This window comes from Neolamprologus brichardi, chromosome 16 (genome assembly GCF_056152115.1).
Source record: "Neolamprologus brichardi isolate AB-2024 chromosome 16, ASM5615211v1, whole genome shotgun sequence".
NCBI classification, from domain to species: Eukaryota; Metazoa; Chordata; class Actinopteri; order Cichliformes; family Cichlidae; genus Neolamprologus; species Neolamprologus brichardi.
In genome coordinates, this window is record NC_142119.1 from 8,522,536 (window position 1) to 8,544,988 (window position 22,453).

General features: G+C 40.2%; 1 protein-coding gene across 1 annotated transcript; it reads left to right on the top strand.

The window, feature by feature from the left end:
- Positions 1-1,212: 1,212 nt before the first annotated feature.
- Positions 1,213-21,793, top strand: LOC102777468 (interleukin-1 receptor type 1-like). The gene is made up of 12 exons (XM_087829788.1): positions 1,213-1,296; positions 6,179-6,245; positions 6,620-6,869; positions 7,022-7,211; positions 14,058-14,208; positions 14,458-14,526; positions 15,429-15,555; positions 15,854-16,002; positions 16,112-16,249; positions 17,489-17,650; positions 17,872-18,017; positions 20,844-21,793. The coding sequence occupies exons 2-12, from the start codon at positions 6,182-6,184 to the stop codon at positions 21,090-21,092; spliced, it is 1,695 nt and encodes a 564-aa protein (XP_087685914.1). The 5' UTR covers positions 1,213-1,296; positions 6,179-6,181; the 3' UTR covers positions 21,093-21,793.
- The last annotated feature ends 660 nt before the right edge of the window (positions 21,794-22,453 follow it).

The following is a 22,453-nucleotide window of genomic DNA, read 5'->3' on the forward strand; positions in this document are numbered from 1 at the left end:
TTTTTTTCAGTGTACTCCAGGCCCGAACTTTGATCAGTGGGGAGGGTTTATTGACTGGAAGTGGTGAACGTCACATCTGTTCAGGGAATCCCCTAACTGGAAACACCCACATGCAGTGCTTACTTGAAAGGGCATATTTGCCCATTGCGTGTAGTTTCTAGTCATGGAAAAATGTGATTATAATTCCCAGAATGGGATAAGCCAAGCATTCCTTGGTGTTTGAGCAGGTCTCACTTTAAGGTGTGTGTATGGGCTTTTGATCCTGTTGTAAATGAATTCTGTCATGCTGGATCACAGTGTGAAAAGTGTCTCTGATGTGATAATGAACTTCACATGTAATTTTTCACCTACAAGAAATAGTAGAAACTGTATATTAGAGAACACCAAGCTCACATTTCAGTGCCACTTTATCTGCTATACCTGAACTAATAATAAAACTATTGCAAGCAGGCATTACAAGACAATCCACCAAATGGGGGCTCAAGCATGTGACCCTAACATTACTAAGTCAGAATCTAACTTACTGATCTTGCCAGTTTTAATATGAAATGTCACAGGCTCAGATTACCTTAATTATAAAGTCATAAGGAGGATCATCAGGCACGTCTGTTCAGATCTGTATAAACAAGCTCTCTGTGCAGCACAATACAGATATATTACACAGGTACACTGCTGAAAATGTACATAAATGATATGAACATCTGTCATCCAGATGCTAGCCTTCTTGCCTTCTTGTAGCTTGCCTTCACCAGTGTATGAATGTGAGAGTGAATGAATAGTGGTATTGTAAAGCGCTTTGAGGGGTCCCGAAAAGCGCTATATAAATGCAATCCATTATTATTATTATTATTATTATTATTATTATTATCCATCCATTCTATTCTGCTTATCTTTATCTTAAAGATTTGTAGCAAATTCTCTTATGGCTGAAACACATTTAAATAACACAAACAAGAAAACGTGCCTAAACATGTGTGTTCATTTCTAATTTTGATCTACCGGATCTACTGGCTTTTAGTGATATAGATTTCTATGTTACATCTACGCCTTGTTTTTTTGTTCAGGTGAATGTATAGTTTTTCAAGTCTGCCTGTTGAAGTAACAGTCGCACTGCTGTTGTTGTGACTGTTATGTAAGCATGGACCCGGGGTGGGGCCAACATGAGAGACGGGAAACAGGCTCTTGACGAAGCATGTGTGCATGAGAGAGAGAGAGAGCGTGAGAGAGAGAGAAACAACCATACCGACAGCATCGAGCTGATTACACTGCAGCGGCCAGCACACACACTTTTGTGAGGTAAGCAAACACTTTCATTACTACTAACAATTTTAACTTCCTTGCTTTAGGATATGCTAAGGTTCTAAATAGGTATACTCCAAGTTAAGTGACAGAAAAAAGAACTAGGGTGAGAAGATAACTTATAAACTTTATAAAGGCTTTACAGATCTGTTATAATAATAATAGTTATTTCCACAGCATCTGGAAAACAGAACAGTTAAAGCTAGCAATACTTTAAACTCATAGTGGATCGAATCAGTATTCAATTTGAATTATTCAAGAATTATTATAAGACTTATTCAGGATTTTAACACTTTGATTTGATATGAGCTCAAGCTGCAAAATTAGAAACTTCCTCTATAGAAGATATGATTCAAAGTGCAACTCGACTGAGCGGTTACAAATATTGGTGAACATTTGTAGCAATTCTATGAACAGGCGCTCTACTGAAGATGAATGTGGTGTCTCTGTTGCTCTCTGACATGTTTTTAAAACATGTCATGCTACTACTAGAAACTCTTGACAGACAGATTGTTATACTGTTGGCACTGTAACACCATGTGACTTGCGTTCACTTTGTCCTTTTGCTGTTTTTTTAGCTGTTATTTCTCATTCAGCCACTGAGTCTGTCAAGGACATTGTGAGAAGTGTTGCACCGTGCAAAAAGTCCTTAAATGATTAAGTTCGATAACCAGGAATTACTTGATAACAATCTTCACAGGTAATCAGTGTCATATTCTGCAATCAGTCATCAATTTCACCTGCAACTTCTTCTGAAAAGTTCCTGTGTTATCGGTCCACTGAAAGGCTTCTAAGCAACCAGCAACCAGTTGGCTCAAAACCAAAGGAAACATGCAAGCCTGAGAAAAACAAAACACACAACATTCTGTTCTTTTGAACAGCCAGTGATGAGAGAGCAGCATTTTAACTGATTTCATAACTCAGTGATTCCTGAGATTAGGGACAAAACAGGTTTTAATTTTCTAAAATATATTTTTGGATTTTTCAAAAACATGTTTACATATAATTGTTACACAAAGTTTTGGCTGTCTCACCATGTTTTGGTACAATCTCCCAGGTGTAACATTTTTTAATAATTTATGTTTTTGCTGGAGAAGTGCAAGGTTTTTGTCAACACTGTCAGACACAAAGAAATGCAAAAATATATATTTTAAATTAAGTTGTTTCAGCTATTTTGACTATTAGCAGCTTCTCTATTCTATTGTTTATGCACATATGTTTTCAAAGTAATTATGCTACATTTAAAAGTAAGATTCTTTGGCTTTTTATTATTAGAGTTTCAGTCATACATATTTTCAGAAGCTTGTATTTAATCTCTATAAGAAACAATCATATTAAGCAGAATGCAAATTACACATTTATTGAGAAAATTACCTATTTTTATTGGAAGATCATGAGGGAGGAAAATATATGGTTCTCCAAAAGAGAAAAATAAACCAAAACTCCATATTATGGAGTTAACAAGGTGCTGACGGTGGTGACACAAATCTGACGGTGTTGACACACTAGTAGAAAACAAGATATTATTTCTTTCAAAATTACCATTAAACCTTAGCAACCTTTGTAATATCACAAGACACATCATAACAATTCTGTTTTTGCACATGTCAAGTTCTACATCTTAATAGTTCACCAGCAAGCAGCTACCTACCACTCCTTGATTCCTAAAGTTCTCTGTGGTTGTGTGTTTAGACCCTGCTGGACTTTCTCCCCTTTTGACTCTCTGTGCTTGTTTCCAAAACCTTCTCTTCTGACTTTTTTCTCTTTCTTTCAGATCACTGATGTTCTTTATTTTTCTCTTTTTCACTCTATTTCTCCATCTTTCCCTTTCCTTTATGAGAAACTCTTTCTTCAACTCAGGCTGGCTGTTAATCTTTTCTCTCCTTCTTTTTTGATCATCCCTGTTCCTTCTCTTTCATTCCTCTACTGACAGCTTCCCCTTTGCTATTGTAGCCTGAAATGTACCATTTTGAACTTACTATAACATTTCTGAACCTTAGGCTTTTTTACAGATTAAGGATGAATATTCACAACACAATTATGCATTAAGCAATAGAGATGCTATCTGGTCTTTAAGTCTGATGTCATTAGCCGTTTCCAGGTCCAAACTCCGCTGCAGATCCCAAAGTCAAAGGAACTCTGCGGCATCACTGAGAGTTACAAACGGTCTAAATTCTTTCATCTTTAATAAAATGATCAGTGTGGCTGCTCTACCAGGTGTAACATCCAGGCATCCATGAAAACAGAATATATGAAATTTAACAGAGTTAGAAGTTAGGTTGCTTGTTTCCACCTGAACATGATACACCAGCTCTGCTACCCCTTCCAACATAAATAGAGACAGAAAACTAAACAGCAGTGACTATTGTCAGGTTACTGAAGTTGGGCTAGCTGGTATATAGTGATGTGCTACATGATCGCTAGCGACACAGCTATGTTAGCATAATATAAACACAGTGAAGCTGGAGGATGAATGCTAACTTTTTACCACTTGATAAAAGTTAACGTGAGGGTTCCCGATGGTTAGGCTGACAGTGATCACTGGCTGTTTTTAGGCAACACGTTCTCACTCCCAAAGCGTAACATTTTACGCTAGGTGACAAATCGTCAGCATGTTACGCCTCGAGAGCGAGAACGGGCTCTTTTAGGGGCTTGTTCAGATGTAATAGAACAAGATAAAAAGCATTAAAACATTTTAACAGCACAACAGGCTTAATAAACACAGAGTAGTTTGGGCCCGGAAGCAGGATTCATACATCATCACTTAAAGACCAACTCTCGAGGCACAGCTAGCTCAGTAGATGCCACATGATCGGAAGGTTGGGCGTTCAAATCAAACGAACAGCAGCTATCCTGGATTTGTAGCTGCCCACTGCATCACTGAGTGAATGGGTTGCAGAGGACTAAGCATTTTCCTACAGGATTAATGATGGATACATAAACAATGAGATTCAAGATAAGACAAATTTGATAATATTTGACACATCTGTGAAGCAGAAATATCAGTAAAATACACAGGAGGTAATATATCTGAAATATTAGTAAAAAATAACTTAATATAAATGGTGAATAGTACACTTTTGTGGCATTTGTCAACACCATTAGAAAAGGGTCACCATCAGACAAAAATCCTGATGGTGTTGACATCTGATGGTGTTGACAAAATACCCGACTTTCTCTCATAACCAGTGTTGGTCAAGTTACTTGAAAAAAGTAATCAGTAATTAATTACTGATTACTTCCCCAAAAAAGTAATCCCGTTACTTTACTGATTACTTATTTTCAAAAGTAATTAATTACTTAGTTACTTAGTTACTTTTTAAAAACATGATTTACAACCTGAATAGGTGATAAAGCGATAGATCTTTCAGCCCAATTCTACTTTTTCTACATAATCCATCATACAAAATGTAATCAAATGGAAAAGTCTCTTTTTAAAACTTGTTTTGTTAGTTTTAATCTTTTAACTTTATGCATGAAGCAAAATTTTAATTATATGCACCATTCTCTGACTTGAAGAAATTAGTTTAACATTTAAACCTATTTTCTGCACATAATATATATATATATATATATATATATATATATATATATATATATATATATATATTTTTTTTTTTTTTTAATTTATTTATTTTTTTGTGTTTACACTCACTCTTTCAGATGCAAGTAAAACACAGCAGAAAATAAATAAAGTCAAAGACTAGCGGTCCTTTTGCTCTATTTTCACCTGTAAAGCAGGAGTAGAGTAGGCGGAGGTTTATCCTGGTGCAGGTGTGCCGCAGCGGTCAGTGGAAGGATACCGCAGTTTCTCTGTGAGTTTCTCATTACGTTGTAGCTACTCGGTGCTTGCTTGGAAGTTTAGGGGTTTTTTCGCTGTAAAAAGAAGTTTTCTTCCCACGCACAGCGGACACTAATGTTTTTGTCACTTTTTAGGGAATCAAACTCAAAGTAAGGTCAGTACTTCCACGCTTTAAACGCTGCACGCTGTTGATCTGCACACAGCTGTTGTCACGAACATCACACTCGCTTACGTCACTGTCATGAGACATTCTCGCAAGAAAATCACGGTTTTAGTAACGCAGTAACGCAGCGTTCCTACGGGAAAGTAACGGTAATCTAATTACCGTTACTTTCCCGTAGAAAGGTATGCAATAAAGGAAATTAAAATTTAAAAAAACTTATGTGTATCAAACAGGAAGTGGTAAAGGGTCCTCAGAGTGTAAGCTACCCACAATAATTCCTGATTTTGTACTTTTAAAAAAATCTAATGGTGTTGACAAAAACTCTGGACACGATTTTAATCACTTAAAAAATATGTAAAAATAAATTTTCAATTGCATATTTTGATATTATATAAGGTATTGAATTAAATACTTAGTGACGAGAGCCATGATGTTTAATTTTACATTACTTTTAATTTTTTTTTTCTGTATTTTAATATTATCACACCTGCTTCTGGACAATGGATTTTTAAGGTACTGGTAATGTATTGTACCATTTAAAATAAATAAATATGTATAAAAAATGCAAATTCATACTTTTGTTGTATAAAAAATTGCCTTGGTTTGTCTTTTAGGCAGTTGGGTTAACACTTGTATGCATATTTTTAACCACAAAATTGGGTTTTATCTGCCGGACATGTTTTGTCCCTTATCTCAAGAATCACTGAACTGTCACATTATCTGTGGAACAGATAGGGAGAAGCACTTTAAGCTATTGAGGCCATGGTAAAAGCTTATGTGCAGGGCTGACAGTGTATGAGTAAAGCAAGTTAATAAATTAGTGTAATTAAATATGAAATATATCACATGATTCAGAACAGTGTGGTTTGGCTTTGAATGTCCTTTCTCTCTCTCTCTCTCTCTCTCTCTCTCAGCTAATGGGTGCTTTCCAGCTTCTCTTTCTTGTTGCAGTGGTGACATCCGTATCAGAATGGAAATCAGGTGGTGTATACAGTACATGATTCATTTGCGTGTGCGGTTTAAACTTGCAATGAAACCATGGTGAAGCTGCACACCCAGTATTAATCAGGCTCAAAAGGCCGCTGATGTGAAATACATATCATGACAATTTTGAGCAAGTTGTAGAAAAAGTTATATCAAAAGTTCTCATTGATGGGTCAGCAAAACATCAAAGCCAAAATGTAGAAGGTAAAATTGTATGGCAAGACAGAAAGGCCATAAAAATCGTTAAGGCAAAAAAGAAAAGGAACATTTCATAAACTTTTTCATTTCATCGTACAGCATTGTAGCATCTGCAACACACCTTTCACATTTGCATTTGCACTTATCATCACCTCTATCTGCTTCTCCCTCAGTTTCAGATTCTGGCAAATCACAATGTGAGACCATGAATGAGGAGAGCATTACAGTTCTTGAAGGGGAGTCTCTTTTTTATGTACCTTTTATTTTAGAACCAAACTTCAACAATAAAAATTTTACATGGTACAAATATAGCACCCAAATTCAGAATATTTCCTCTGATAAGAAAGCCAGGGTGCATTACCAAGGCGAAGCACTGTTTCTCTTAAACCTCAACATTTCTGATTCTGGAGATTACACTGCTTGGTAAGAATCATCTCTACGAAATATGTTACAAAATTTCTATCTAGCATCTAACGTTAGTGATGGTCTGGGTTTTCTTGAACTCTAAAACAATTTTCTTCTTTTGTTGTCTCTTTTTTTGTTAATGTGCTTCCCACTCATTGATTCACTTTTAGGGAAATCAAGTCTTCAGGACAATGTTTTAAACACCGTGTGAAAATTGAAGTGTTCAATGCAAGTTACAGAGGAAGCAAGATGTTAAACTACGGAGAAATCAAAAACTCTGACCAGAGCAAAAAGGTCCCATGTCCAGAACGAGTCCAAAGCACATGTAGTGCATTCAAAGGAAACATCACCTGGTACAAGGTAGGCCAAAAAGCCCAGGTCAGCTTCCTGTTTGTTTGGCAAACTTGCAAACCTGCACCATTGCCTTAAATGCATCCAGGAAAGTCTATGGGTCATCCACCTCTGCCATTTTAAATAAGGATACATGAAACACTACACATATAAGGGCTAAGTGACATCATGGAGCCCTGCTTTCAAAAACGGACATAGATGTGTGGCTGTGAAGCTGGATTTAAGAAATAAAGTTTTAGGTGAACTCCAGGAAGCCCTGATAAGTATGCCCAATAACAAGGCTCCAGGTCCAGACGGCTTTCCTGCAGAATTCTACAAAGAATTCTGGACAATTTTGGCACCAGTATTCCATAGATTGCTGCAGGAAATCAAGAAAAATGGCAGACTACCACCAAATATGAATTCTGCCAACATTAATCTCCTGCTAAAACCAGGAAAAGACCCTTTATTTCCCTCAAGTTATCGTCCAATATCCCTTATAAATGTAGACCTTAAAATAATCTGCAAAGCTCTCTCAAAGAGATTAGAGAAAATAACCCCCCTCTTAATTCATCCTGACCAAACTGGTTTCATAAAAGGTCGGCACTCCTCAACAAACACTCGTAGATTATTTAATTTAATAGACTACTCATACAATAAAAACATTGAAACCATATTATAATCTCTAGATGCAGAAAAAGCATTTGACAGAGTTAACTGGAAATTTTTATTTGCAACTTTACACAAATTTGGTTTTGGAAACTCTTTCATAAATTGGATAAGAATATTATACAATTCCCCAACAGCTCGTATCAGAACAAATGACCAGACATCCTCCAGCTTTTGTTTCATGAGGGGCACCAGACAGGGATGTCCACTCTCCCCTTCACTTTTTGCAATTTTTATCGAACCTCTAGCAGCAGCATTTAGACAGGCTACAACAATTAAGGGCATAAAATGTAAGAACGTAGAACATAAAATCAGTCTCTATGCGGATGATGTGTTGCTTTTTCTGCAAAACTCACAAATCAACCTCTCTGAGGTAATTACTCTAATAAACTGGTTTTCAAGAGTTTCAGATTATTCAATTAATTGGCCAAAATCTACAGTTCTTCCCATTAACTGCTCCTTCCATAATTCATCTTCTGCCCCACTACAATCTGGAAATATTAAATATTTAGGTATTAATGTTTCTCCTAAGCTTTCAGACTTAATTAAATTAAACCACATCCCACTTCTAAAGAAAGTAGAAGGCGATCTGACTAGATGGAAATCTCTACCCATATCACTCATGGGAAGGGTCGCCACTATAAAAATGATGATCTTGCCAAAAATAAATTACTTATTTTTAATGATCCCCAACAAACCATCACAAGATTGGTTCAGATCTCTGGATTCACATATTTCTAAATTCCTTTGGAAAGATAAACCCCCGCGTATCAGCTTAAAAACACTACAAAGAACCAAGGATAGAGGAGGATTAGATCTGCCTAATTTTCACCAATACTTCTTAGCCAACAGGCTTCAGTTCATCTCAGAATGGTTAAAATGTACCCTCTTAGATGAGCCCTGGCTAGATGTTGAACAGGCACTATGCAATGATCTAGAGATTTCAGACCTACCATTTATTAGCTCAAACATCAAAAGACATGAATGCTTTAAAAGCATCAACATCAGCTTTTCTCTGACAGCATGGTGGGAGTTTCTAAAAATAACGGAGTCTTCATTAATCCCATGCAAACGTACACCTATCTGGAATAACCCTGACATATTACAAAACAATAATAAGATTAATTTCCCAGAATGGAGTTGTAAAGGAATTAAATACTTAGAACATATATTAGAGGGAACAGAATTTATTCCATTTGACAGACTAGTTACACAATATGGGATCAACAAGAAAAGATTTTTAGAATATCAACAAATTAAATCCATAGTAAAAAAGAAATTTAACCTCAGTCAAGTTGAATTACAAACACCACCAAGTGTGGTTCAATTTCTTACTCTTAAATCCCCCAAACTATTATCTAAAATATACAGAACACTTTCTAAAATAGATGAATCAATATCCCTTCCTATTGCAAAGTGGGAAGCAGATTTATCAGTCAGCTTAGACCAAAACGTCTGGTCTCAGATGTGCTTAAAAACCTTTAAATTGATTAAAAATCCCAATCTGCAATTAATACAATACAAAATACTGCATAGAGTGCACTATACAGGTCATCGAATGTTCAAGATGGGCTTTACATCCGCCAACAACTGCTCACACTGTCAAGGCAATACACCAGACAATTACATCCACGCTCTTTGGTTCTGTCCACCAGTGCAGAAGTTTTGGCACGAGATATGTGAAGACTTATCAAAGTGTCTGAAATGTAAAATTCCAACCTCCCCTTTAGTATGCTTGTTGGGAAATTTGGATGATGTCAATACAGTCCACATGGTTTTTACTGCCCTATGCATCGCCAAGAAAACGGTCCTCATGAACTGGAAAAATAAAAATAATCTTAATTCTAGCCAATATAGAAACTATCTAATAGATCACATTAGTCTCGATATAGCCTCTGCCACCACATTAGATCAATCCCTCTGGGCTCCTTTGATCGGCTCCATCACCTAGCGGGGTTGGGGGGTCGTGGTTTGGTCCCGCCTTGGCTATTGTGGTTGATGTGGAGGTTGGGATGGGCTTAGGGCACCTGGAGGACCCCTAGAGACGTTATCCCTGGAGGGCTTAACCCGGGGGTTGTGTTCATAACCTGGTTAGTGGCTCTGGTCGCTCTCAGAGGGTGTTCTCCTCGTGGCTGCGTGCAGCGGGGCTGGAGGATGGTCTGTGCTGGCGGACGTAGGTTACTGGCCTGGTGGCCTGGCTGCCCCTGAGTGGATCCGGGGCGGGCGTGGGGGTTTGGGGTTCGGGGGTGCTTCGCCTCCGTGCTGGGGCTCTGGCTGGGCCTTGGGGGCTTCGGTCCTTGTCGGTGTGTCGCCGAGGTTGTGGGCGGGTGGGTGCACGGGGGCTCAGCCCTGGCGCAGGGGGCCTCTTGTGCATCGGCCTAACCGGGGGGCTCTTCAACTGGCAGGGAGGTTGTTCCATCTTTGCAGGAGTCCACTCTGCAGGTGGGGGAGAGACATAGGAGAGGTGGAGAATAAACTTAACCTGGGTGTCTGTGTCTTGTGTAGTCTGGGAGATGATTGAATGTTGGGGTGGGTACAGTTTCCTCTGCGGTGGGGTGGGGTGGGCTGCCCCGGGTCCTGTGGGGCTTGGCGGTGCTGCTACCGTAGGCCCCGGTCTGGATGGGCCTGGGCTCCCTTGCCTTGGTGGATACCAGAGGACGGGGGTGCCTATTGGGGTCAGCGGGGGAGCTGGCCCTAGGGAGGGACACCCTCCCCTCCCTTCTTTTCCTCCCCATCCCCGGCTGCCTCCCTCTTCCCGCTCCACCACACCCACCCACACAGGTAGGGCTTTGGGGTGCGGGTGTGTCACCAGGGTGCAGGGGAGACATTCCCCCCCCCCTCTGTCCTCTTCTGGCCACCTGTGCCTCAATTCTATCTCACAACTTAGACATCCACATTACTTACACTCTCATAACACACACACACACACACATATATATATATATATATATAGGGCCTTGAGGGTGGGCACGTTAACGGCGTCCAGTAGACGGTCTGTGTATTCAAACCTACCTCTGGTGCCGGTGCCCACCTCTCAATTTTAAATCCATGTAGACATTGAGGGTTCTCGGGAGGGGCCGTGCTAACACCTGCTGCTCTCTGGCAGCAGCACCATGCTCTCCCTTGTTTTAAACACACTTTAGAGCAACACGCAGCAACACTACACTTGAGCGGGAGGAGGAGGGTATGGGGTCTTAACACACCCCCGTTCTCTGCTAGCCATCGAGGCGGGGGGGCTGGGAAGAGATGCTGGCTGTCCGATTGGCCTCCCTGCTGCTGCGGAGCCTGGGGCGGTCTGCTAGCCTCCACCCCGGAGGGAAGGGTAACATCTCTTGGGTCTGGGTGCCGTTTCCCCCTCTGGGGGCGAGGATACCTGGACCCGGGGTATAGAGTATGTTTGGGGAGTGTGATTGTGTGTACATGTCCATTTACGTTTATTCCTACGTTGGGTGAGTGCTGAGTGTTTGTATATGTGTGCATGAGGGTGGGAATGCATGTCTGTGTCTGTGTGTGCCTGTTTGTCTGTGTCTATATGTCAGGTCGGGTCTTAGACTCCACCTCTCTGGGAACTCCCAGGCCCTCCAAGTGTGGAGGCCTATCTCCCCTCACCACACTCCCTGCCGGTGACTGATGCCCTCAGGGGTCGGTGCATTGTTGGTTCTTGGTGTCCGGGGCTGGGCGCTCAGGTCATGTGCCAGCTCACTCCCGGTGGCTACTTGGCGGGGCCTGGCGCCTGTTGCTCAGTCAGGCCTCTTCCGGGGCGCGGAGGGCCCTCGGGCCTCTGGCCTCTGTGCCTGCGGCTCGGTTCACTCTGGCACAGCTGGCTGCCGGCGGAGCCGGCGGGCACGCAGGTGCAGCCCCCTCTAGTTTCTGCCCGGTGGCTACTGGGTGACCCCTCGTCTGGGTATCCTCAGCCCTTCCCATGAAGGTGGCACGGATGCCCCTCCGGTGGTCCTCCTTGGGCTCTTGCACTCTGGGACCTCTGGATGTCTGGGGCCTGGATCTCCTCCATGCCTGCTTCATGCCCTGAGGGACAGGGCTATGGCTCTCTACATCCTCTTGCAGACCATTACATGGGGAAACCATTTGAATACAAGCGCGCCGACCCACACAGGTGTGCACACAGGTGTTCACTGTTTGTAGACTTAAATCACACCTTTCTTGGCTGCTACTTCAAAGCACATTGTGCGCTGTCTGTCCTGCGTGCTGCACAACAACATTCAATATTTAGTATTTACTGCTGTTTACACTTAGCTAGATTAATGCGATGGTGTTGTGTATAGTATGTTGCTTTGTTTTGTTTTTTTGTTTTTTTTGCTTGTTTTCTATTCTTTTTCTCTCAACAGGTGATCCCAGAGATATTTTTTTTCCCCCCTTTCTCACTGTCCCTCTCCCCTTCTGTTTTTCTTTTCCTTCCTCTTTCTTTCTCCCTTTCCTATCCCTCACTCATGTCTGTCCCGTCTGTAACAACTGAAAATAAAATAAAATAAATAATAAAAACAAAGGTCGATCAAATGGACCAATACGGCAATGCCATGATGATCCATTTGGCAAAATAAATCCATTGGGTATCCTTGTTGGTCTTCAGACAACAATTCTGACGGCTAAAGAACCAAATGGGACAGGCAAAAAAAAAAAAAAAAAAAAAAAAAAAAAAAAGAAATAAAGTTTTAAAAAGTCATGTTCAGCATCATCTTATGTCAGTATAGAAATTGATACTTTAGTTTATGTTAGCTAACTAGGGACAGAATCAAAACTCAGAGGAAAATAACTGCACTAGAACTAAAAAAAAAAAAACAGTTTCAGGGAATTACATTTGTGCTGTCCCTGACTGCAACAATGAGTTTTATGTTTAAAAACCGAGGATATATTGTCCACTTTCATCCTCTGTCTCTTTAGCAGTAACTGGCTTTCATTGATTGGCTAGCTGCACTCAAATGGAAAAATCTAGCTGTTAGCCGCAATGTTCGGGTTTATAAAGCACTTTTTAAAGCAGGACTCAGAAGAAGAGATGCCATGCTTTTTGAAACCTTTTGTGTTTTCCTCACATCATCTCACTGACTGGATTACTTCATATTAAAAGTGAGGAAAATTGAAGGCTTTAGTGTGAACTTCAGCTTGTGAGTCTGGTGACTCAAACAGGCTCTCCTCCACACTGTCCTCATTTATTAAAGTGCTTTATAAACCAGAACAGTATGGCTAACAGCTGGCTGCTAGCCAAACAGCGAATAGCAACTTACTGCTAAAGACACAGACAGTGAAAGTGGACAGTATATACACAGTTTCTTAACAACAAACTCATTGTTGCAGCCCAAATGTGATCCCCTTAAACTGATTTTTGTCATTTTAAATTTGTAATGTTATTATTTTCCCCGGAGTTAACGATTCTGTCACTAGTTAGCTAACATAAGCTAATGTCTATTAGCCACAAACAAACAAACAACCACAAAGCATACTGGCAGAAGATGGGACTAAACTAAACATGTTTTTAAAACTTAAATCCAGATTTATAGATAGTGTTACATCTATGTCGGCTCAGTGGTGTAAATTAGTCTTTATATGTGTAGCATTTCATGTCCCCTATAAAGGTGTGTGTTTGCCAGTTGTTTGTGAATGATTTGGTGCTTGGCCATTTTGAATACACGTTTTTTTGGGGGGATTTTTCCTGACTTTTCGGTAATCGCTTTTGGATCAAGGCCATTGGATTAATTGATGGTATGACCCTGCCTGGTTTATGACTCTGGATACTTTGCTAAAAAGGTGCAAGAGCTAGTTGCCAACCAGCATCAAGCTGCAAAGCTAAGAGGTGCCAGAACTGATTGCTGATGGTAATAAGTACCAGTACTAACCAGTGAAACCAGTGGGGCAAAAGATGATTCCACTGGCCCTGGAAGTTGATGACATTAAAATGTTGCTTGACTTCTGAACAAAGGAATTTTATTTAACTTTTTAAACATTGTCCATGTTAATACCAGTGTACATTTTTATGTAAGATAAAAGTGTTGGTTTCATTGCTATAGCAAGAACCTGATAGCAAGTTAATAAAAAGGGAGCTACTTTAATAACCTCTAAACTTTTACAATACAACAATTACAAACTAAGACACAATGATGTAATTGACAGGGCCATTGTGATGATTTACAAAACAGACCACGTTCATTGAAGTAAAATGTGTTGCTTTCCCTATTTGTGCCCTTCTCGGTGCAGGACTATACTCTTATTGAAGATCAGCATGAAGTCAAATTGAGAGTGCATAATGCTACCAAAGACCACGAGGGCCTCTACACCTGTATTTGTACCTGGGCATACAATAATAAGGTGTACAGTACGTCAGGTTCCAGGGAACTTATACTTCTAGGTGAAACTGCATTCTTTGGTGTTTAGTTCTGGATACCAATACAACACATTGCGACACCAACATAAACTTGACTATATAAGTGAAATTGTAATGGCCTGTACATTTAACATGTTTAGTAATGAGCCAGAGCTAAAGATTTGTATGTATGTCACAGGTTTTCCTGATTTTTCAAAACAATACCCATAATATAGCATACCAAATGTCCTATTAGAGGATGAAAAATGGCTCACTCTTTTTGGTTGCTTGCAGAAAAAGCTGTGCACTACCTAGAAATTTTGACCCCAGCTGATGAGTCGCAGGAGCAGTTTGCTGATGAAGGTAATAAAATCTCATCTTCATGTCAACATGTTGCTGTCATAACACTGCAAATACTTGGTTAATAACAGTGATCCTCTAAAAGTTACTCAGTTAGCACTTAGCAGGACTAAAGTTGCATCCATACAGGGAGTGACTGACTCATCACTTAAGAAGGGGGAGGTGGAGCAGTGTGTTTTTGGGGACCAGTGCCTGATGAGGAGGGTAGCACACCTGTCTAATTAACCTCTCCTCTGGCAGTAGGTGTGGGGGCCAGAAACAAGACAAAGCCAAAAACAGAAAGAGAGAAAGTTTGTGTGTAACGCTTTGTGTGAATAAAATTGTTTGTAAAATGCAGCCCTCTGCCCTTCCTGGGGAGAGCTCACAGTGGCAGGAGCAACTGCCACACTGGTGCCCAATGTACCTGGTGACCCAGGAAGGAGTGGCGGTTTCTCCAGCACTGTCACCTCCACTCTCTGAGGTGGTCTTATTTAAAATGACGGAGGTGGATGACCTGTAGACTTTCCTGGATGCATTTAAGGCAATGGTGCAGGCTTGCAAGTTTGCCACCTTCCGTTTAAGGGAGTGTTGCTGCAATCAGGGCTTACAGGCATCCTATAGTGCCAGTGGAAACTAAATACAGGAATAAACATAGAATTAAGGCTGATGTTTGGTACCGATTGGCGGGGGTTTGATAAACTGGTGGAGGTGTTATACGAGTGGCCATCGGGGAAGATTTTCAAGGCATCTTATTACTACTCCATAGCTGGTCACATGGAATATATAAAAACTCTGGAAAGAATAATGGCCCAGTTTTACTGACTGTGCATTCAGGGGAATGTGCGCCTTTGTCGTGCATCTTACCCTGTATTCCAGTGGGTTAACCCGCCCTCTTTCTTTCTTCATCCTTCCTTCTTTCCTTGCAGGCTCTGAGATTAAGCTGAATTGCTCAGTTTTGTGTGGGACTAATGTGAAACATGACTGTAATGCCAGCTGGTACATCAATGGAATTCCTTTCAAAAACAGGGATGGTTATAGTCAAACTACCAAAATGTAAGCCTCTTTTATACTTCACACAATGTACACTTAATGTTTTGCTAATCCTTTGAGTGGATTTCAACATGTAGTTTAAGGTGCTTCTAAGGTATTTTACAGAATAAGTTCATATGACCTCTTTAAGTGCTATTGTTTAAGAGTCACACTTAAGGGAACCTCAAAGATCTGTTGAAAATATGTTAAATAGTAACTGTTATGTATTTCCTATCCTTTGTCTGCAGTGAACCTTTCTGCTGAACTTTGTCTTTGACCCTTTGTCTTCTTTAACAAAACAAACTCTTATCTTCTTTGTTAGAGCAACTGAGGAACCTTCAAAGAATACCATTGCCACTGCAATCCTCACCATTAAAAAAGTGTCTGCTAAGGATTTTCAACAGAAGTTTAAGTGTTTTGGCGAGAGCTATTACGGAACAAAGAATGCCAAATTAACTCTTAAGAGGAAAGGTCAGTCACAGGACCATTGATTGTTTTTTAGCCTTGCTAACAAAAATGTCTGTTGACTTTTAGCGAAGCATGGAAATGTTATTTTACACTATAATTTTGTGTTTCCTAGAATCCATAATTCCACTTGCCATTGGAGGAGTATGCATGTTATTCGTTGGTGTTTTTGTCGCTGTTTTGGTCAAATACTTTGCCATTGACTTAGCCCTATTCTTCAGACCCTACTTCCCACTAAGCAGTAGCAATAAAGGTAAGAGAGTAAATATTTTTCTTGGGGCCTTTATTATCTTAGTTTTGTACCAACAGTAAAGGAATGAAGTACAATGCTAATTAGTCAGTTTCAGAGGGAAGACCGAGCCAGTTTAGCTGCTACTCCTGCTCCCTGGCTTCAGTGCTATACTTTAAGGAAAACTGCACCAGTTTAACACATCCAAGACTTAAGAGAGGAGGATGTTGTGGTTATAGACCCTGAAACATTATGTCAAAACAAAAGTTACTTCCTAAAATATTCATCAGCTTGTTTGCTACAAAATAGTGGTATCCAGTGGTTTTCAATATGACAAATTAGAAATATAAGAAAAATGCAAGAGTAACCAAATTGAATAACAAATAAATAAACCTGAAGTGTTCTGGTTTCCTTCTGAAGGTTCAAACAACATATAAAAAATGTTGGTTCACTTTGGCTATGGTGAACAAGTAAGCCAAATGCCTTTTGGAGAAAGGTTTTGAGATGGCATGACATAGACTCTATTAATCCCACACTGTGGCAATTCACATATTACAGCAACACAAGGGTCCATAAAGTGCAGTTGGAGCGATAATATATACACAGTTTTTAGCAGCCATTTATCATGTGTGCATATTCTACAGTCTCAAAACTGGTTTTGGAAAGGTTAAACCAGGCTAATATTAAGTTTCTACATTGGCCTTCCCAAAGCCTGACCTCAACCTTATTGAAAATTTGTGAGTGACGCCTAAAAGCGAGATGATATCACAAATTTAAACCTACCAGTTCTGCCAAGAAGGGTGGTCAAACATCCGTCCAGAATTGAGTCAGAAACTTTTTGGGGGCTGCTAAAAGCATCTGGTCAAGGGGCATCTTACCAAATATTAGTGGTAGTATTATAATATATTTGAGCCTGTATGCATAATCTTGACTCTGCATTTGTGGGATGAATTAAAACCTGTCCTCCCAATTATTGTTGGGGTTTTTTTTGTATGTTTTAACCCATTAAAGATGTATGCTGTACAATTGTTCCACCCTGGAAAAAGAAAGGTTCAAAGAAGTTAAAAATTACACATTCATGTCAGTGATGAGTGTTTGTAACGTCTGACCATAACTGTTCAAACACAAATGACTTATTGTGGTGACAGGGTCACTTTACATCACAATGAGCCGATAAGGAAGAAACATTAATTTAAAAAAAAGCTGAGAAAACCTTGTCAAAGAAAGTACACATCAATTTCCACTGATTTGTTTGTTTCCCAGACACAAGTTTATATGACGCCTATGTGGTCTACCAGACACCAATGGACAAGATCACTGAGGACACACTCTCTCAGTTTATCACGCAGACTTTGCCCTCTGTCCTCGAGGATAAGTGCGGATATCGGCTCTTTATCCACGGGAGGGATGACATACCAGGGGAAGGTCAGTGTTTTATGTGCTTTAATTGTAATTTTGGACATCAACAACCAATATATGTTGTTTTTGTGATTCAGGTATTTTATTGTCTGCAGTGTTCTTTGTAGCCCAGCTTAAGCGCTAAAGGGATACCAGTGTTGTGCTGCCTAATTTAAAGAGCCATCATGTACCTGTTTATTTACTTTTTTTGGTTTTGTTGTTTTTTTCTTTTCATTGTACCACAACAGATCGTCTGGAGTTGGTGGAGAAATGCATGAATCAGAGCAGGAGGCTCATGGTCATTCTCACACCAGATCTGGGATCAGGCTCCATGACGACAGAGCGATGGCCTGCCTCACCCCAAACCTCAGTGATGGGAGGGTTTGACTGGCAGGTGAGAACTGAGACAGAGACTGCCTGGGAGTATGCTCATTGGCCTAATGACCTGTGATTGACAAATCATTATTCAAGGACTTGTAAAGCACCCAAAGTGCTCATCCAAAGGCTTTAAAATTGGACTTCACAAACCAGTGAGTGGGGTCAAGGTAGCTATGTTCATCTTTTATGCTGTTGCAATCCACACATCAGAATTCTCTGGCTTACAGAAACCTGGCAGGTTTGCATACCAAGAGACTCACATAAATACGCTTATCCAGCGTTTCCCACTTTCTCTGTCTGTCTTTCTCTGCTTTGCAGGCAACGTGAGCAGGGGCCTTTGTAGCATCTTTTTTAAATGGGGGTGGGAGTTGTGGAACCAAGAATAAGGCACACAAGGAGGTCCACAAGAAATTGTATGGCCTTGCAATATAAAGTGTGTTGAGGCAACTGTTGTTGTGATTTAACGCTATATAAATAAAATGTAATTTAAATTCACTGAAACTGGAATATTTAGTCAGAGATCAATTCAGTGCAGAATAATTTGCTGTAGAAAGCATTAGACATGGAGTGAGGACCTTGCCAACTGCTTGGCTTTCCTCCTCCTGGCTTTGTAGGAGGCGAACAGGGCAGGAGGCAGGTCCTGAGAGGAAGTACACTTGTTGCCACTGGATAATGGTTTAAGAGGCTTGGTGCTAACATCCTCTCTATCTTCTCCACAGTAGGCAAATTTGTTTTGCTTAATTATATTTCTTTAAAATATAACTGATTTAGCCACTTCACACTTCTTTTCAATTTAATTTAATTACATACATTTTTGTTCCTTGACAAACGTGACAAAAGTTTTCAGAATCCTGTGCAGCCCTGTGTCCCATTTCAGATTTATTACATGAAAAGTTGTGTTGCACAAGTATAATTTTGTGTTGGATAACTGTTTTGCAGTGTGGAAAAAAGTATTGAAAAGTTATACTTCTACTTAATTAGCTTAATGGTGCACAGGGTGTATAATCAATATAACTGCACAATATATTTTAAATACTGATAGTATACACCTATTGTGTGGAATTACACTTCAGATTCTTTTATCATTTTAAAAAATACCTACAAGTAGAATCCAAACTGTAATATTTGCATCCAAAATATAGTGGAGTAGAAGCAGAATATGGTACAGCACTTAAATAAAGTGCAAGTAAAGTAGTCAAGTAAATATAATAATTTATATTCCTGTACTCTAATTTATTGGTATTGCATGATGTAAGATACTGGTACTCTAGTACAATACCGTCGGTGGGAAAAGTACAATATTTTTACAGCAAATCTAAGGAAACAAGTGCACATGGGGGAAAAAATCCTTGTGGAGAAATGTAGCATAACCTCCACACACTGTTACCATTACATTTTTATTCAATTACAACTTTTTGGTCCTTGCAAACTTTGTGAGATACAGAAATAAAGTGTCCGTGCAAACATTTGCATCTATGTATGCATTCAGTAAGGTTCGGCCAATTAAGGATGCCTGGCTATTAGACATGTCACACAGACTGAAATATTGGAAAAGAATAAACATAATGGTAAACGGGACAATGTGTGGCTGTTATACTATATTTCTCCACAAAGACACTATTTGAAGAAACAGACATTTGAAAAAAATTAATGATCAGATAAAAAGGAGAGATGGAGGAGAGAGGGAAAAAATGAAACTGAGATGCAGCTAAATAAGTACCACTTGGGGACCAGGGCCATGTGCTACAAGTTCAATACATCCACTCCATATGGCTTTATACACGGTGACCATCAACTTTATTTTGGTGTAAGTAAGCAAACAAGCAGTAATAGCAGTTACACATAGTTGAATAGTTGATGCACAATTGAATATTTTGAATTTCATTTTGAATTTTTCCTTTCAGTTCCATTGATGGTTCCATTAATTTATGGTTAGTTTTTACTAATTTAATTGTTAGTTTGAACCTTTTTATTAACATAATGTGGGTGACATGTTAAGAAGTTTAGAAAAGGCGTTGCAGTTATCAGGCGTCACTTACCTTGACACTAGCAAAGGCAAGTGACATATCATATCTTAATTTATTCATGCAAATAGGGAGGCTTCTTCACACACTAAGGTTAATTATGGAGTTACACAGGGTTCTGTACTAGGACCATTTCTATTTACATTATACATGCTTCCCTTAGGCAGCATTATTAGAAAGCGTAGCATACGTTTTCATTATTATGCAGACGATACCCAGCTTTATGTATCCATGAAGCTAGATCACATACACAAATTAGTTAACCTGCAGGTTTAATTGAAATTATTTTACTGAGCCATAAAAATATAAGAAAAACAATTTTGTCCATCTAACTACCCCTTTTTCACTCTCTGTGTGTTCATACACTGCTCTGCATTTAATCATCAGTTCTTATTAATCTGGCTCTTGTCACACCGTGTTTTTTCTCCTATCTCCCCTAACCCCCAAATAGCTGCCCTTCCTTAATCCTGGTTCTGCTAGCAGTTTCTTCCTGCAAAAAATAAGTTTTTCCTTCCCACTATCACAAAATCCTTGCTCATAGGAAATTTTCTGATTGTTGTGGTTTTCTCTCTATAGTCACAGGATCTTTACCTTAGAATATAAAGCGCCTTGAGGCATCTGTTGCTGTGCTAATAAGGAATAGATTGATTGTTGTGAAAACAAATGATTCTACTTATATGTTTATCATGGCATCATATTTTTATACTTAAATTTATTCTATTTTTTCAATGTGCAGCACTACTAGATAGCATTTATGTAAATAAAAATACTAAGTGTACAGTGAAAGGGTGACTAAAGTGTTGTTGATCATTTACCAGGTGGGGCTCCACCATGCATTGGTCCAGAGGGAACTGAGTGTGATTTTGATCCAGCTGGGAGACACGGGGCCACAGCAATACACACACCTCCCCCCGGCCTTGCAGCACCTGATTCGTAAGAGTGCCCCTTTGAAGTGGCCAGAGGGCTCTGGAGGCGCTGCAGCATGGAACTCTCGCTTCTGGAAGAGAGTGAGATACCTGATGCCTGCCACACCTGTCAAAAAATGTGCACAGTCTACTATTATCTAATACATCTTTCAACACGTTTTGTTTAATGTTTTGTACATATATTGGGAAATGTAAGAAAAGGATGATCCTTGCTCCTCTCGTGGGGAACACCCCACACCACATCAAGAACTCCACCGACTTCACGGACAAGGTCCAGAAACTTACCCTGGATCCAGATGAAACCATAGTGTCCTTTGATGTAGTCTCTCTCTTCACGTGCATACCCACCACGGAGGCAGTGGAGACTGTCAGAAAACGACTACAAGAAGACAACTCCTTGGAGGACAGGACCAACTTCACACCCGATCAGATTTGCACACTGTTAGACCTCTGCCTCACCACCACATATTTCAAATACAACGAAGGCTATTACAGACAAAAACATGGCTGTGCCATGGGCTCCCCCGTGTCACCTATTGTAGCCAACCTTTACATGGAGGAAGTGGAAAGGAAGGCTCTTGGCTCTTTCAAAGGAAGAGTACCCAGCCACTGGTACAGATATGTAGACGACACCTGGGTCAAAATCAAGACACAAGAAGTGGAATCCTTCACTGCGCACATCAACGCTGTGGATAAAAACATCAAGTTCACCAGGGAAGACACGAAGGATGACTGTTTGCCTTTCCTGGACTGCGCTGTGCACATTGAAGAGAATGGCAACCTCAACATCGAAGTTTACCGGAAGCCCACACACACGGACCAGTACCTCCTGTTTGACTCCCATCACCCTCTGGAACACAAACTTGGAGTAATTAGGACCCTACACCACCGGGCAGAACATGTTCCCTCTAAGCCTGAAGGGAAAAAGAAGGAACACACACATGTAAAGGAAGCACTAAAAACGTGCAGCTATCCTAAATGGGCGTTCTTAAAGTCAGCAAAGAGGCACAGAAAAGAAGATCAGACACCAGCGAGGAAGGATAAGAAGGACAGGCGCAACAACATTGTCATCCCCTATGTAGCCGGTGTATCAGAGAAACTCAGGAGGGTTTTCTCCAAGCATGACATCCCGGTATACTTCAGACCCAGCAACACACTCAGACAAAAACTGGTTCACCCGAAAGACAAAACGCCAAAACACAGACTTAACAATGTGGTGTATGACGTACAGTGCAGCGAGGAATGCCCAGACCTCTACATTGGAGAGACCAAACAGCCACTTCACAAGCGCATGGCACAACACAGAAGAGCGACCTCCACAGGACAAGACTCAGCGGTCCATCTGCATCTTAAGGATAAAGGACACTCTTTCGAGGATGCCAATGTTCACATTTTGGACAGAGAGGACAGATGGTTTGAAAGAGGAGTGAAAGAAGCCATCTATGTCCACTGTGAGCGACCATCTTTGAACAGAGGCGGTGGTTTACGACACCAACTCTCTG

Bases quoted from the DNA above. Each gene is read 5' to 3' on its own strand.
- LOC102777468 (XM_087829788.1), top strand. From the start codon at position 6,182: ATGGGTGCTTTCCAGCTTCTCTTTCTTGTTGCAGTGGTGACATCCGTA. The intron at 14,209-14,457 runs GTGAAACTGCAT...GGTTGCTTGCAG, and splicing joins CAGGGAACTTATACTTCTAG to AAAAAGCTGTGCACTACCTA. The intron at 14,527-15,428 runs GTAATAAAATCT...CTTTCCTTGCAG, and splicing joins GGAGCAGTTTGCTGATGAAG to GCTCTGAGATTAAGCTGAAT.